Source organism: Pleurodeles waltl, chromosome 10 (assembly GCF_031143425.1).
Source record: "Pleurodeles waltl isolate 20211129_DDA chromosome 10, aPleWal1.hap1.20221129, whole genome shotgun sequence".
Taxonomy (NCBI): domain Eukaryota; kingdom Metazoa; phylum Chordata; class Amphibia; order Caudata; family Salamandridae; genus Pleurodeles; species Pleurodeles waltl.
In genome coordinates, this window is record NC_090449.1 from 466,719,884 (window position 1) to 466,735,955 (window position 16,072).

General features: G+C 40.8%; 1 protein-coding gene across 1 annotated transcript in view; it reads left to right on the top strand.

Moving 5' to 3' along the window:
* Positions 1-16,072, top strand: part of LOC138261625 (SCO-spondin-like) — a 1,514,343-nt gene that overhangs the window by 144,036 nt on the left and 1,354,235 nt on the right. Inside the window, exons 16-18 of the mRNA XM_069210750.1 lie at positions 11,356-11,577; positions 12,796-12,961; positions 13,684-13,933. Of these exons, the coding sequence (XP_069066851.1) occupies positions 11,356-11,577; positions 12,796-12,961; positions 13,684-13,933 (638 nt within the window). The remainder of the gene's footprint in view (positions 1-11,355; positions 11,578-12,795; positions 12,962-13,683; positions 13,934-16,072) is intronic.

The following is a 16,072-nucleotide window of genomic DNA, read 5'->3' on the forward strand; positions in this document are numbered from 1 at the left end:
TAAAATGTCTGCGGTCACTTTCAAAAGCCAGCAGGGGAGTCATCCTGAATATTAGTGGTTCAGAAATTGCAGAAAGAGAAGGCATCTAAGAAATTCTCCCCTCACTTATTTCCTTCAAGGTAATGTGGCCTTTTGGTGTGAACGGTAAATTGCCCTAGTCAAAGCTAGCATGGGAATTTTAGGAACAGTTTTAGAAGGGGAAAATGCCTGTCATGCACTTTGAGTGCTCAAAGGACTTCGGTACCATACCGGAAGCCATAAAACAACGAGTGAGAAGGAGAAATAAACACAAAAAGGACATTCAGCCTTTCTCTCTAACCCTTGACCTTATGGTAATGTGACCTAAACTGTCCTATCAAGTGCCAGTTTAGGTCTTTTTGGTCCTGAGAGTATAGTTGCATGATACACCTAAGTATGGGCATAATATGCTCATACACCATATACTTAAGGGCCCTTCACATGCAGATATGTTGCAATCACATCTAAGGTTTTTTTATGTTATATGTTACATTATGTTATGTTATGCTTTGTTATGGGCATTTATATTATGTTATGTTAGTAGCACTTGATATTGCACAACAACTGACTCTCAGCAGCAATGTACAGCCTGCCCTTAGTCTGGTCTTGTAGTGGTGTCAGTTGTCTTTAGCCCCGCTGGTGCCATACCAACATTAGCACCTCTCAATTCAGACTAGAAGTTCCTGCGATAATATGTTTAGGGTGATGTGATCCATGTATAAGGGCTTTTGGCAGCACATTCTTGGCGAAGGATGATCAGTGAGTTGATATTGAAGGGACTGGATAATCTCTGGCCCTGTCAGACAAATTAATTTGTTTAGAAATCAATGAGCTTTAGATGTAGATGGTGGTATCGGAATAAATTTGGCACCATGAGTCCAAGTGTGGCCTTCACATGACCAAGTACTTCCATCATATGCCAAATGTCTCCACCATGGACCCAAGAGCTTCTATCATATGCTTGGGTATGACCTTGACTCCTTGTGTCTGCTGCCCGATCACAGGGTATACTGCATTAATGGGGGACTGAGATAGCCCGGAAAGCTCTTTTTACCTCTCTCTACTGTTCCTTACTCTTCTCCCAACTCTGTTCTCTCAAATGGTTTATTCTCCTTTCCCAATGTGTGCTGTATCATACTCAGTCAGTCACAGCAACTTTATTTTGGCAACAAGCCATAAAAAGCAAGGTGGTACAGCGCACAACATAAAAAAGTTCAAGTGAATAACACCAGAAGTCAATACAACATATAAAATCACCATCAATAAAATTACAAAAAATCAGGAGGGGATTACTGCTCTTTCCCATTAAAATCTCAGGTTAAATTTACAAGCTCATACCGGTCTCTGATTCGAATTGCACTCTTAATAAAATTTAACACAGCATGGCACAAATCAATCATAGTTAATTTCTGTAGAAATTCCATTGCAGGACGATATTGTCTAAACTCCCCTTGATGCAGCAATGGAATCTGAAAGGTCATTCTTGGACCTGCGTAAAGTGGACAAAATAAAATATATAGTGACAAGTGCTTTGTTTGGAGGCAGGATAACAATAACAAGGAGGGAGGTCCCTCTGCCAAATACATTGTAATGGGAAAGCCACTTTAAAATGAATCAGATTGAGTCTAAAATATGTTAAAAGAAGCTGGTGGTTTGCGTTCTCTATCCATCCCAAATATGGTTCAAGGGCTGTAACAGTGACAATCTGCAAATAAAAATGCACTGATTTCATGTCCAGAACACCTCTTAACCTCTCCTCCCACAGCGGATTGCACACCTAGGTTACACAATCAGCTTGGCATTCTTTAGAAGATGTGTGTGTACCTCCTTCTTTTCTGTGAAGCAGGGGGTTCGTCAAGGTTGCGTCTTAGCACCTCTACTCTTCTCCCTGTACATCAACAAATTAGAGGCTGTTTTAACTACAGCATGTAGAGATCTTCCACAAGTTGGCTCCCAACAGATTCCAGCACTTATGTATGCCGATGATGCCGTTCTTATGGCACGTACACCGGTAGCCTTGCAGCGATTACTGGCTACTTTTAACAACTATATGGAAGATCTAGGCCTTAAAATTAATCACTCTAAAACTTTAAAATGACCTGTAGTACAAAACCTGTAAAAAAAAACGTATATCTCAATAAAGGGTGTGAAATTAGATAATACAGCAACCTTCTTATACTTAGGAATTATGTTTGATAATAAAGGTACCTGGTCGCAAGCCATTAGTTCCAGGAAATTACTTTTTACTAAGACCATTATGGCTGTTAAAAAAAATTCCCAAAAAGTTGGTACGGCAAATCCGAAAGATATGATGACAATTTACAACGCAAAATGTGTATCTGTTGCACTGTATGGGGCAGGCTTATGGGGGCATAGGAAATGTAATGCTCTGCAGGTAGCAGAAAATGATTTCTTAAAGTCTATTTTAAGTGTACCACAATCTACTCCAACCTTGCCGTGCCATTCAGAAATGGGGGCAACATACATTACAGATCTAATAAGTACACAACCAATCCTATTATAGCATAAAGTGTGGACCTCAGAATTTGCTACTTTGAATAGGAACATGATAGGCAGATGCTCAATAATTAAGCCACTCACTGCGAATCCCATGGCTGGTTTATATAAATATTTTTTTACGGATATGGGTCAGTCTGAGTTTTACCTTATACCAAGAAAAATGGAAACATTGTCCAAAAAAGATCTGAAATAACTTTGTCTTACCCACCTGGCTGACCTGAGGTGGTTTACTGAGTCATGGAAACCTAGCGTGAGGAGGAATCTTTTGTTACAACTATCAGATTGCATGGAACCATATTTAAAATATGTATTGAATTTGAGGCACCGATTCATCCTCACACGCTTACGATTAGAGACATTTCACTGACTGGTCAGTTTTCCACTTAATAACGACTGGAGCCCAGTTCTCGAGAAATGTCCTAGTGACTTAGTCTCAGAACAAAGTACAATGCATATAGTTTTATTTTGCACATTGTATTCTGATTTAAGGAAAAGGTTTGTGATTCCACCACTGCAACTCAAACAGTGTCGCCCTGCCTTTTTCCATTTGCTGACTCTTCCATCAGTCCAAATTTGTAATGGTTTAGCGGTCTATTTGTGTACAGTTATGAAGATGAGATCTTATTTTTAGGCATTACTGAGGAGGCTTTACGTGAAAATTAATGTTAGTCAGGAAAGTCGTTTTTTAAATTATTGTTTTTATTGTTCTTATTTTGCTCTATTGCTTTTAGAAATAACTGATCCTAAATTTTTGTAGTGAATTTTATGTGACAGTTTTTAATTGCTGCATGTCTTGTCTTATTTATTCTATTTATTCAAGTGGTGGTTGACTGGTGTTCTTTGTATATTTTATCTGCTTTTATGGTTGTGATAAACAATCGAATAAAGTATATTGAACTGAACTAGAAGATGTGTGGAGGAGTTGAACCAATCAATTAAACCTAAATTCTGAGGGCCCAGTTTTACAAACATCAACCACGGTTTCTTATTCACATTTTCTAGAGCTAGGCAACCTACCATACAGGGTCTGACTAATGCTGCTTCTGGTTTTTGCCAACGCTTAATCCACAATAAGAGTGGCAAGATTTTTATTTAGTCGTTTATATATGGAAGGCCCACTTCGTCATGGCACATACAATTTTCTGTGTTTTTTGGAACTCCAAGCAACCTACGGGTGAAGGCATTCTCAATATGTTGGAGATTATCTGATTTTTGGTAACCCCAGACTCCTGCCCTATAGATAGCTGCAGCAATACATTTAGCTTCATACAGGGTGATTATCTCTGCCAGAGGGTTGTGGCCTAATGACCTAACACATCAAAAGATGCCCTCCACATTCCTTTCCAGTTGTTGTGCTTTTGCAAAAGTGTGTGGTTTCCACCCTTTGGGAAGAGCTAAAAACGATACCTAAATAACTAAAATCCGTTGTATGTTTTAAAATGATACCCCCCATTCTAAAGGGCATAGATTTTACCCACAAGCCATAGTGTATGGTTTTGAATGGTTTACTTTTAAGTCCCGGCCTTCCATATATTCAGTAAAAAGATCTAATAGCTTCTGCAGTGGTCTTGGGGTGCGAGCAATCTAAACTGCGTCATCCGCATACAAAAAGTATTGGCACGGAATGATCCCCCTCCTTTGGGACGTCCATGCCTACCCGGGAAAAATGATCTGTGATACCATTAACCCCTTAGCTGCTGGGCCTTCTATATATTCAGTAAAAAGATCTAATAGCATCTGCAGTGCAATTGGGGTGCGAGCAAACAAAACTGCGTCACCCGCATACAAAAAGTATTAGCATGGAATGAACACTCACCTTTGGGACATCCACGCCTACCCAGGAAAAATGATCTGTGATACCATTAACCCCTTAGCTGCTGTCCCCACAGCCCACCCCCGTGCTGAGCCCTTTTTTGGCTATTTGGGGTAGTTTGCGCCTTCATAACGTTTTGTCCACTTAAGCTATCGACACCAAATTTGCGTCCTTTTTTACCAACAGCCTAGGGATTCTAGAGGTACCCAGAGTTTGTAAGTTCCCCTGGAGGAGACCAAGAAATTAGCCAAAATACAGCTAAAATTTCATTTTTTTTCCAGAAAAATGGGAAAAAAGGACTGCAGAAGAAAGCACATGGTTTTTCCCTGAAAATGGCATCAACAAAGGGTTTGCAGTGCTAAAATCACCCAGCTTTCAGGAACAGGCAGACTTGAATCAGAAAACTGCATTTTTCAAAACAATTTTGGCATTTTACTGGGACATACCCCATTTTGTGCTTTCAGCCTCCTTCCAGTTAGTGATTGAAATGGGTGCAAAACTAATGCTGGATCCCGGACAGCTAAACATTTCTGAAAAGTAGACAAAATTCTGAATTCAGTAAGGGATTATTTGTGTAGATCCTTCAAGGTTTTCCTACAGAAAGTAACAGCTAAAATAAAAATACATTGAAATTGAGGTGAGAAAAGAGCCGTTTCCGGCCACGTTTTCTTCTATAACTTTTTCCAGCTATGGCAGATGTTTGAAAGCAATATACCGTTATGTCTGCTGGACTCTTCTGGCTGCTGGGATATATAGGGCTTGTAGGTTCATCAAGAACACTAGGTACCCAGAGCCAATAAATGAGCTGCACCTTACAATGGGTTTTCATTGTATACTGGGTATACAGCAATTCATTTGGTGAAATATAAAGAGTGAAAACCAGGTATCAAGGAAACATTTGTATTTCCAAAATGGGCACAAGATAAGGTGTTGAGAAGCAGTGGCTATTTGCACATCTCTGAATTCCGGGGTCCCCATACTAGCATGTGAATTACAGGGCATTTCTCAAATAGACTTATTTTTTTACACACTGTCTTACATTTGGAAGGAAAAAATGTAGAGAAAGACAAGGGGCAATAACACTTGTTCTCTATTCTGTGTTCCCCCAAGTTTCCTGATAAAAATGGTGTGGGTAGGCCTAGTGCCCGCGACAGGAAACGCAACATGGACACATCACATTTTTACATTGAAATCTGATGTGTTTTTTGGAAAGTGCCTAGCTATGGGTTTTGGCCTCTAGCTCAGCCGGCACCTATGGAAACCTACAAAACCTGTGCATTTTTCAAAACTAGACACCTAGGGGAATCCAGGATGGGGTGACTTGTGGGGCTCTTACCATATTCTGTTACCAAGAATCCTTTGCAAACCTCAAAATTTGGCATAAAAACACTTGTCCCTCAGATTTCGGTTACAGAAAGTTAATCTGAGAGGAGCCACAAACTTCCTTCCACCCAGCATTCTCCCAAGTCTCCCGATAAAAATGGTATCTCACTTGTGTGGGTAGGCCTAGTTCCCGTGACAAGAAATGCCCCAAAACACAACGTGGACCCATCACATTTCTCCAAAGAAAACTGACCTGTTTTTTCCAAAGTGCCTAGCTGTGGATTTTGGCCTCTAGCTCAGCCGGCATCTAGGGAAACCTAGCAAACCTATATATTTTTTTAAAACTAGACACCTAGGGGAATTCAGAATGGGGTGACTTGTGAGGCTCTCACCAGGTTCTGTTACCCAGAATCCTTTGCAAACCTCAACATTTGGCAAAAAAAAAACACTTTTTCCTCACATTTCAGTGATAGAAAGTTCTGGAATCTGAGAGGAACCACAAACTTCCTTCCACCCAGCATTCCTCCACGTCTCCTGATAAAAATGGTACCTCACTTGTGTGGGTAGGCCTGGTGTCCGTGTCAGGAATGGATCACACAACAGTCAATGTTAGTCTTTACATGAGGGCAACTGTTGACCCTAGGGTGATCCATTCCTGACCCAAGCACTTGGCACAGGCGCTCAAGTTGTGTAGCGTTTTTAGCAGGATAGGGGGGGGAACACTGGGTGGTAGGAATTTTGTGGATCCCAGCATATTCCTGTAGTTTGTGTGACAGAAATGCAAGAAAAAATAGAGTTGTTATTCAAAATTTCACCTTTGCAGGGTATTCTGGGTAAGAAAACGTTGGGGAATCCACACAAGCCACACCTCTGTGGACTCCCCAGGGTGTCCAGTTTCCAGAAAAGTCTGGGTTTGGTAGGGTTCCCTCTATGGCCGCCGAACCCAGGACCAAAATGCTGGTGCCTGCCTTACAAAACCAGGTTGTTTTGTGATAGATAATTTTGATGTCTCCAAAATACGATTTGGGCGGTGGAATTTGGAGCTGAACTAAATTGGGGAGCGCCCAAGAGAGCACTCTCACTGTGCTTGCTGCCACATGCACCTGCTCTCTGGGTTGGGCTAACCCGCTATTGTCCCTTTGCACAGACTGTGCTTGCAAAGGGACAGCAGGACTGTCCTCATCACCTCCCTAAGAATCACTGGAAGAGGAGTTGTCCGGAAAATGACTCCCAGAGTCTGCGCATTGTCCTATCCCTCAGATGCTGTCTCAGTATCTGCTGTCTCAGTCTCTGATCCTACGTTAGAGCTGTCCTCTATAACCCAAGTTAGGGCTTGAGCAGCAATCATCCAACAAGACGCCATCTCTGCTACTGGCTAAACTCTCACTCTAAAACACTAGCCTACATAGACAGTCACAAAATTGCTGGTGGGTGTGTGTGTGTGATGCGTGCAACAGTAAAGGTCAGTCACCTTACCTTCGCTTCTTCCCTCAATCAGAGTGTTCTCTCAAGACACTCAAAAAAACAAAAAAGACACACTATTACTTCACCTTGTCACATACCAGTCATCACAGTCTTTAATGCCTCTGGCGCCCAGTCCAACAATCATTATTGGTGATCCCACTCCCATGACCTCCTCCTCGGATTCCCTCTCTACCACCCAGCAAAAGTGCCCTTCATCTCTCCATAGCTTCCCTTGTACGTATATTTAATTTGTATTATAGCACAGGTAATGGCTGGCTTTACTAATCCACTCAGCTATTTACATAAAATACAGATTTGATCTTTGCAGTAGGCATATAAACCTTCTGCGCTACTTTATGGCATCAAAACTGCTACTACACAGAAGTCAGATCCTTTTGTAGCAGAAACATAATCACAAGAGTTACTTGACTTTTTTTATTGCTGCCTAAAAGCTACAGTTGAAACGCGTCAGTTGAAGTATGTGCATTGCTTTGACGACGGAAGCTACAACAGCAAGAGAACTGGTGGCGAAAAAATAATGTAAAAATATATATATACATTTATATATTCCAGCAATTGGTCCCCTCCAGGCGTGCTCAAATCGTCGGTGCCCACGCCAGGGAAGGACCGATTCTCTGTATATAAATTCACACAAATTTGACACAAAGTCAAACGCGGCACTCACAGGATTCTTGGAATTATTTAATCTGCAACTGATTAACCCAACACCAACGCGTTGCAATCAACAAGGTCTTGATCACGGTAAATGAGTGATCGATTTTTGGCTGCATGTATCTTTTACCCTCTTATGCCTTTATGTTGCATTATGGGATATTTAGTCCTGTAATTACTATAAGAAATAAATACCACCAACCTAGTGGACTAAATCAACAAAACCCCCAAAACACCATTTAAAACAAGTATACACATTTAACAAATATATATTATCACATATAGTCATCAAATAATATTATCAAGTTGTAAGCTTTTCTGCTGATTGATACATTTTTTTTCTTAGCCAACACCCCAACAAACATACCACTTGATCCTCATTTTTTCGACAAACTTTTTTATGGATAATTCGATTGCTATCCTTGTTGTTGGAGTTTTTTTTAAATCCATTATGGAACGTGGCGGTCTAGTACCACCACTCTCTCAAATCACATCAACATATTACTTCGTTGTCAACATGGTATCATCATCCTCCTTCACCTGGTGGACTCTATTTGTATTTATATCCTTATAGTCATAAATTATCATTCTTCATATTCATATTTATGAATGACAGTACAATTCCTCATCCCCATTGATCCCCTAAGGGATCTTGGTTTTTAATCTGATAATATACCTTGACTCTAAACGCCTCAATTTTTTAACTCTATCACCTCCTCTCTCTTGTTTTTTTACTGTTGCAATCCCAAAATACCTCATGTGTAACCAATTCGATTTTTCATGATTTTTGAAATGTCATGGCGTAGTTGATATCATCATTTTGTACCTCCCTAATATGTTCAAGAATTTGCTCCTTTAAAAAGAAAAAAATCATGGAAAATCGAATCGGTTTCACATGAGTTATTTTGGGATTGCAACAGTAAAAAAACAAGAGAGAGGAGGTGATAGAGTTCTCTCTCTCTCTCCCTCTCTCTCTCTCGCTCTCCCTCTCTCTCTCTCTATATATATATATTTAACCCCAGGGGTACACTGGCATTTATTTTAAAAAAATATGCCCATGGGGGTGGGTGGCCTTTTTCAGAGGGGGCGGACCCCCCCAAGTTAAATCCCTGGTGTCTAGTGGGGTTTCCTGGCCCTGGGTCACAGTGCGGCTGCGATCCAGGGCCAGGAAACTGTTTCAGGAAGGTCCCGTTTGAAAGGGGACAATCTCCCCTTTCAAACGAGGCCTTCCCGCACAGTGGGGAGGCCCGTTTGGGCCCATTTTCCCCACCGGAATAGGAAGCAGTCTTACCTCCTGCTTCCTGCTCCGGTGGGGAAAACAAGTGTGACGTGCACTGACGTCACAAAAGGGTGGGTGGGGAAGTGGGGGGAAACATGGAAGCTCTTCCGTGTCTCCTGATGGGGGGTTAAATAAAAAACAAATCTTTCAAACCCCTCCCTGGTATTGGCCACTGGTCATGACCCGCACCAGGGAGGTTGTGCGGGCATCGGCCAGTGGCTGACGCCCACACCCATGGGGTTAATGGAAATTAAAAACAAAAAAGGTGCTAAAATACAGCCCTGTCTGACGTCTCTGATGGACTTTATTTGAGACAATAATTCCCCTTGTGGGCCATATCGGACCAATACTTTAAGAGCGTGATGCAGAAGTCTCAATAAAATGAACAAATTTGAATCCACCCAAGTTGTCTGCATAATCTTCCATAATTTAACCCCTGTAACCAGATCAAAGGTCAATGAATGCCATATGACTGGTGCATCCCTTAACCTTTACATATTTACTGGTAATCCAAGGGTACTTGCACTTGTTGAGGGAAACAATCGGGGCCCCATAAGGGGGCCGTCCACTTTCAGTTGGTTACAAAAAAAAACACTTGAAGTGTGTCACCCACTGGGCCTCCTGAATTATAGCTCCAATTTGGGTGTGTCACACTTGGAAAAATAAGGAAACATTTTTAATGGCCCAAAAACTCGCATTATCCCTAAATAATGAGGCCAGGGCCAGCTCTTCCCAGACCTTATCTCTTATAGTATGTATCATACTCAACATATGTGTACATATGTGTGCTTCAGTACAATTTAAACATGTCGAGGGCTGTATGTAAATCCCCAAATCATTGACTTTAGTGTACATATTTTAAGTGTTTGTTTGATGCTTTATCAGTGTGTTTCTATTTGCTTGCCAGCAAAGGCCATAATTGCTGAAGCGTGTCAAATAAAATACCTGAGATGCTTGAAAATGGGATTCCGGAGTTGTAATTTGGTGTTATAGATTATCACCAACATGGATTTTGAGTTATAATATTTATAAAACCATCATCAGTTTAGAATGAATGAAGCTCACATTTTAAAGCCAATGAGCCCATTTTTTCAATGAGAGTCTGTGGCATCACTGATCATGTATGCTTCTCTGAACAGGGTGGGTAAATAAATGCTTAATTTACACAAAAAGCTGCAAAAAAGTTTTTGATGCAAGTTTTTTAAAATAAATGTCTGAATCATATGGCACAAGCCTTAAATGTTTTCTGCTATCCTTTCAGATTGGTAAAATGGGATTTACAGTTTTTATAACCCCAATTAATCTTTTAACCTAAGATTAGTCTTCCCAGATTTATGATGTTGAACAATGGCTGGCTACAACATTATTGGACAAGGTCAGGGGACGACTGGTTCAAAAGCACACCTGTTATAAGGAAATTACAGTTTAACATAACATAGGTTTCTGCTTTGTGATCACCAGAGGCCGAATGTACCAAACATTTTAATGGTCTGAAACCCTCCAATTAGCAAAATTAGAGGGTTTGAGGCTGCTAAAATGTTATTTGCTATGTTCTAAACCCATTTTATGAGTCAGTAAAATTTTACTGACTCCTAAAGTGATTTAGACATTGATACTGAATTGCTGTGTTGAAGGAGTGTGTTGTGTACATAGCTTCCAAATTGTCATTCAGTATCATATGCAGAGTGGTCTGCGACCTATCACAAACCATTGATCAGTTACCAACTCCCAAGATTGGGTTGTTACTGATTTGCAAAGAAAAAAGAGGTTCCCTTTGTACGCTTTACCCTTTGTGAATCGGGTTGTCAACTTCAGTGGGAATAGACAATAGTGCAGAGTACCACTGCCTACTGTACCAGAAATTTTGTTAAACAGCCTCATTTCCTTTGAGAAAATTGAGTTGCTTTAAAAAATGTTCTCAAGTTTGGAAAGCAACCAAGGGATGGTGGTCCGCTGACACTTGCAGGACTCCATCAATGTGATTGTAGCCAATCGCATTGGGTCTCAAATCGCAACCTGCCTTCTTAATATATATTAAGCAGATAGGTCTCCGACCCACTACACTTTACTATTTTGTGAATCGACTTATTAGGTTGGTTCGCAAAATAAGATTCTGGTCACAAAAAAAATTGGTTTTCAATTTGCGACCACTTTTTACGACCAGATTTTAGTACATCTGGTGGTAGGTTTCCACAGCTGCTGTATGGAAGGCAATAAAATCTTCACTGGGTGTTTAATTGTTCTATTATGTCTTTTTTCCCTGAAGGTGAGAGGTCTATGTGGCACCTATAACTGGAATCAAAACGATGACTTCACCACTCCTGAGGGTGATGTTGAGACCAGTGTTGCTGCTTTTGCCAACAAGTTCAAGACAACTAGTGAGTGCCCTGATACTGGTGCATTCACCTTTGACCCCTGTGGGACTTACACACAACGCCAGGAGTTTGCTGAGAGCTCATGCGCAATACTTCAGAGCACCCTATTCCAGGTAAGGAAGACATCTGGTGAAATTATAGTGCTGTGGCGCAATTGATGCTAAGATGGAAAGTATGGCTGTGTTGACCAATAATTCAAGTTCCATGGACAAATAATACCAGGGGGGCCTAAAACAGTTCCACCGTATACCTCACAGACTACAGAGAGGAATTTTGGAATGGCTAACTTAAAATAGCAGTGCTATCCAGCACATCTGGGCTCTGGAGCGGAATAGGGGAGAAGATCGATTATAATAGCAATACTAACCTGAGAAAGAGCATGGATGACTGAGAAGAGCAATTTTGTGAATTAATTTAACATGAAATAGGCCCTTTTGATCACAATTTATATATTTTTTTAACTTGGCAATCCCTACTCTGTTGTCCAAATTGATTTCAGTATGAATTCATTAGTAAGGGTCCTGTAGGACAATACTGATTTCCTTAAAATGAGACATGTCCTTGCTTTACGATGAACCTACTACTGTAGCCATACAAATGGTCTTATTTTCACCTCACAAAATTGATTTGGATTTTGAGGAAAAAGATTGAGAAAATGTGGCTGAGTAGCTTGCCTGCATTACAGCTAAGTAAAGTATCCAGTGCTGCTCTCAAGTCTCCGTTTCGGACTGTACAAAGATTGATGGAGGGTGATGTGGTCCACCTGCTGAATGATGGAGATGTTTGTCCTTTGGCACTCCTAGATTTCTCAGCTGCTTTTTAAACATTGACAACTGGATACTCATTAACATTTTGAATGGCCATATGGGATGTGGATACTATGCTTTGTACAGGAATGCTAATCTTTTGGCACATTTTTCACAGCAAAGGAGAATTGGAGTTAATAACTTCAGTCTGATTAAAATGCTGAATGGTGTGCAAGGGGGCTTAATCTGTTCTGTTTATTGTACAAGTTATTTATGACTAGATTATTGGTAATTTTAAGATTCAGGTGGGTACTGACATGTGGTTGACACTCAATTTTATCTGAGATTCTACACTAGGGAAAATATTGGGCTGCTTAAACAGGCCCTGCCATTCATTGAGTCTTGATGACTTAGCCAGCAACTTTTAAGTTCATTCCTTCAAAGCCATAGCTTAAGTAATTGGAAGGAAAGGATATTCTCATCCAAACACAAGAGTTGATCCACTGGGTGCTGTCCTTTGCACATGAAAATGAGATGTTGTTTTCTCTGTCTCCATCTTTCCTTTCTCTGCCTTCTCATCCTCAGCCCTGCCATGATCTCGTAGAATGGGAGCCCTACCACCAGCTCTGCCTTTATGATGTGTGTGGCTGTGTTCCAGGCAGGGATTGCCTCTGCAGTGCCATGGCTGCCTACGCCAGGCAGTGTGCCCTAGAAGGAGTTGCTGTGCCCTGGAGGAACCACACCTTTTGCCGTAAGTTACTCACTCATGCATCTTTTCTCCACTTGCATGGCTCAGCCTCCCTACACCGCAAAAGACTCATACAGACCTTGGAAAGAACTCAAACCTCTGGCCAAACACAATCTTTGAAAGAAGGACACTATGATGAGGTTTTAATGATTGAACATGAGTGTTGTTTTCTGCTAATTGTATATGGTGAAAATTTAAGTAATAGCTGATTGAGGCCTCCCAAACTATAAGTCAATGCCTCCTCTCCTCGAGGGGAAAATCTAATTGACTCTTGTCGTAAGTAGCTGCCTTAAGTAGTGTAGCTACTTTAAAATCAGATGGTATGGACTGTTGTCTTTTACTTTTGTTTTTCTGCTTTGGGTATTAGCATTTAACTGCCATATTGGATTATCAGGAGATGTCCTCACAGCCTAAAAGAGCCTCCCGAAGGCATTTAGCACTGAGGCAAACTCAGCCAAGTATCAGGTAAACCATTGTCATTTTGTGACAGATCAATGCATCTGAATAGTTAATAAGGCTGTGTAAGAGCAAGCGAATTGCCAAGTTACTATTTTTCCCAAACCTCCAGGCAGCCACTCAAATTTACCTTTGTTTTTTCATCAATTTAACACACTCCTTGAGGCTCATATTTGGCATGTCAACTTTTGTTGCTTAAAGCTTTTTGTGGCTCAGATTTAGCCTTCTCTCTTGCTCTCCTCATCACCACTCTGTTTTATTGCCCACAGCTATCATGTGCACTGGCGGACAGGTGTATGCTGAATGCTCTTCCTCATGCCGGAAGACCTGTGCAGATTTACGCATGGAGGCTAGCAGGTCCTGCCTAGATCTGGAGGGCTGCGTGGCTGGCTGCAACTGCCCAGATGGGCTTGTGTTGGACGACAACGGGCAGTGTATCCCAAATTCCATGTGCCCATGCCAACAAGGAGAAGAAATTTACCCACCGGGCAGCACAACTCAGAAGAACTGCAACACCTGGTAGGTACAAGTGTCATTGATCAGAATCTATACCTGTAAAGTGCCTTTGATTTAAAGAGACACCCTTACATTTACAATCAGATGTTGTGCTTGTGTTTAAAATGGGTTGTTTTCTGCACAATTTAATATCAGCAGAATAGCATAGATGGCACCTAGTTACTTTTTGTCTGTGTCTGTTTTAGTAAGGATAGAGTGGAGCAATCTAGAACCACAGTGAGAAATATCCCTACTGATCACTACATTTGGAAATCAGATATGATTGTGCACAGTTCCATAACACCTACTGCTACTACTGTTGTCATGGCAGACTTTAGTGTCTGAAAAGCCTTTGAGGGGCAAAGCTAGTCACCAACTAATCACCTAGTAAGTGACTGACTTCTGATATTATTAGATGGGCCATTGTGATTTGTCAATACAGTGCTTTTTTATTCACAACACATCAAGGCATACAGATCATAACCAGTTTGAAGACTATTAAGCTATCTACCTAAGCTATTTAAAAAATACCAGTGCCACCAAGTACTGAGTTTCGCAAAGTGTTTGCCAATGCAGGACTATAGCCTTGTAGACCAACTATTTCTGAAATATTCAGAACCTGGAGCAGGCAGCACTCTAGCACAGATTCTGTGTTTTCATAGCTTCTGTGATTTTAAAGATTCTGTGGGTTTATAAGTTTTAGATAATTTCTGTGAATGTTATGATCTGAACATGAGTGCTTCTTTATACACTATAAAAAGGCAATGACTTGTAAACATCAAAACCAGGCTACTTTGCTTGCTTTTGTTCCTGTGTCTTGTTGCTGAAAGTGATAATAATGGATCCTGTACTTTATCAATGTTAGGGAGCTGTTGTTGTGCACCTAAAACGTACCTAAAGGCTATGCTGAGACATCTGTTACTTTTTATTTGTACCTTTAATGTACATGAGCATCCGAAAGGAGCTGCACATATGTCTACAGATGATTGTATAAAACATACTTATGGTTATCTCCCTAGAGTTTATTGCATATGGCTTGGCTGTTTGCAGGAAAAACATAATGTAATACCTGATCTGCCAGTGTGCATGAAAAACAATATGCTTTACCTGTTATCTGTTTTTGTACCTGGAGACCATTCTGTAAGACGCTATACCGTACAGAAATTAAGGGTTGATTTAAATTTGGAAGTACAGTTTTTACTCCGACAGGGCAATGGCGAATAATACTCCATCGCGCTGACAAATCAACCACACTCTGAATTTAGAAATGTCTGCCTCCTCAGTGGACATTCTCTGTCCATTGGCATGGACCAGTGATATGATGGTGCTGTCCGGCACACATTCAGTCATTGTTTTTTATTTTCGAAATCAAAAACCCAAAGTGAGATTTTCTTTTTGAAAATACAAAAAATGATTGATGCCCTCACCATAGACATTTTTTCCCATGGTTTGGAGGTAATTTTACTTACTCCCACATTTCTGATGGTGATATGTGAAAGTAAAAACTGGCCATTTGACTGCCCACTCTAATTCAGGCGGGAGGTCAAATAGCCAAACTTCCGACAGCTCTTACTCTGTCAGCCTGTTAGAGGTATGTCAGTTTTGGACACAAAGTAGCGTAAGTTGCTGACATCCTGAAGATCCACCTGCCTATAAATGAGGTTAGTTGACCTTCATCTTGGCAGTGGGTACTTAGTCACCACTGTGATGGAGTACCTTCACTTCCAAATTCTAAGTCAAACGAATAGTCTTCCTTTTATGTGCCAATAGTGTGTTTTTTAAAGCTTGGTCTCATGTATGTTCTTAAAGAACTTTGCGCATGGTGTAGTAAAAGACTGATCCCAAAAAGTGGTCACACACTGCATACCAACTTTTTGTAACCAGTCTTTAATTTGGCTATGCAACCTATCTACTACTAAATCTCATTGCCAAATCTCCAGCCTCAAGGGATGACAAAATGGTCTGCCTGATGAAAATTAATTAGGCAGGTTGCTGTTTACAACCCCCTTTGCATGACTACAAAAACAGGGATGGTGGCTAGCCAGGAACAGCTCATCACAATCCATGTATTTGCATTCCCAAATGGGAAACTTTTTTTTCCTTTAAGTAAGAAAAGGTTTGCTATTTGGGAAACATCAGGGGAGTAAGCACTGCCTACTCCCA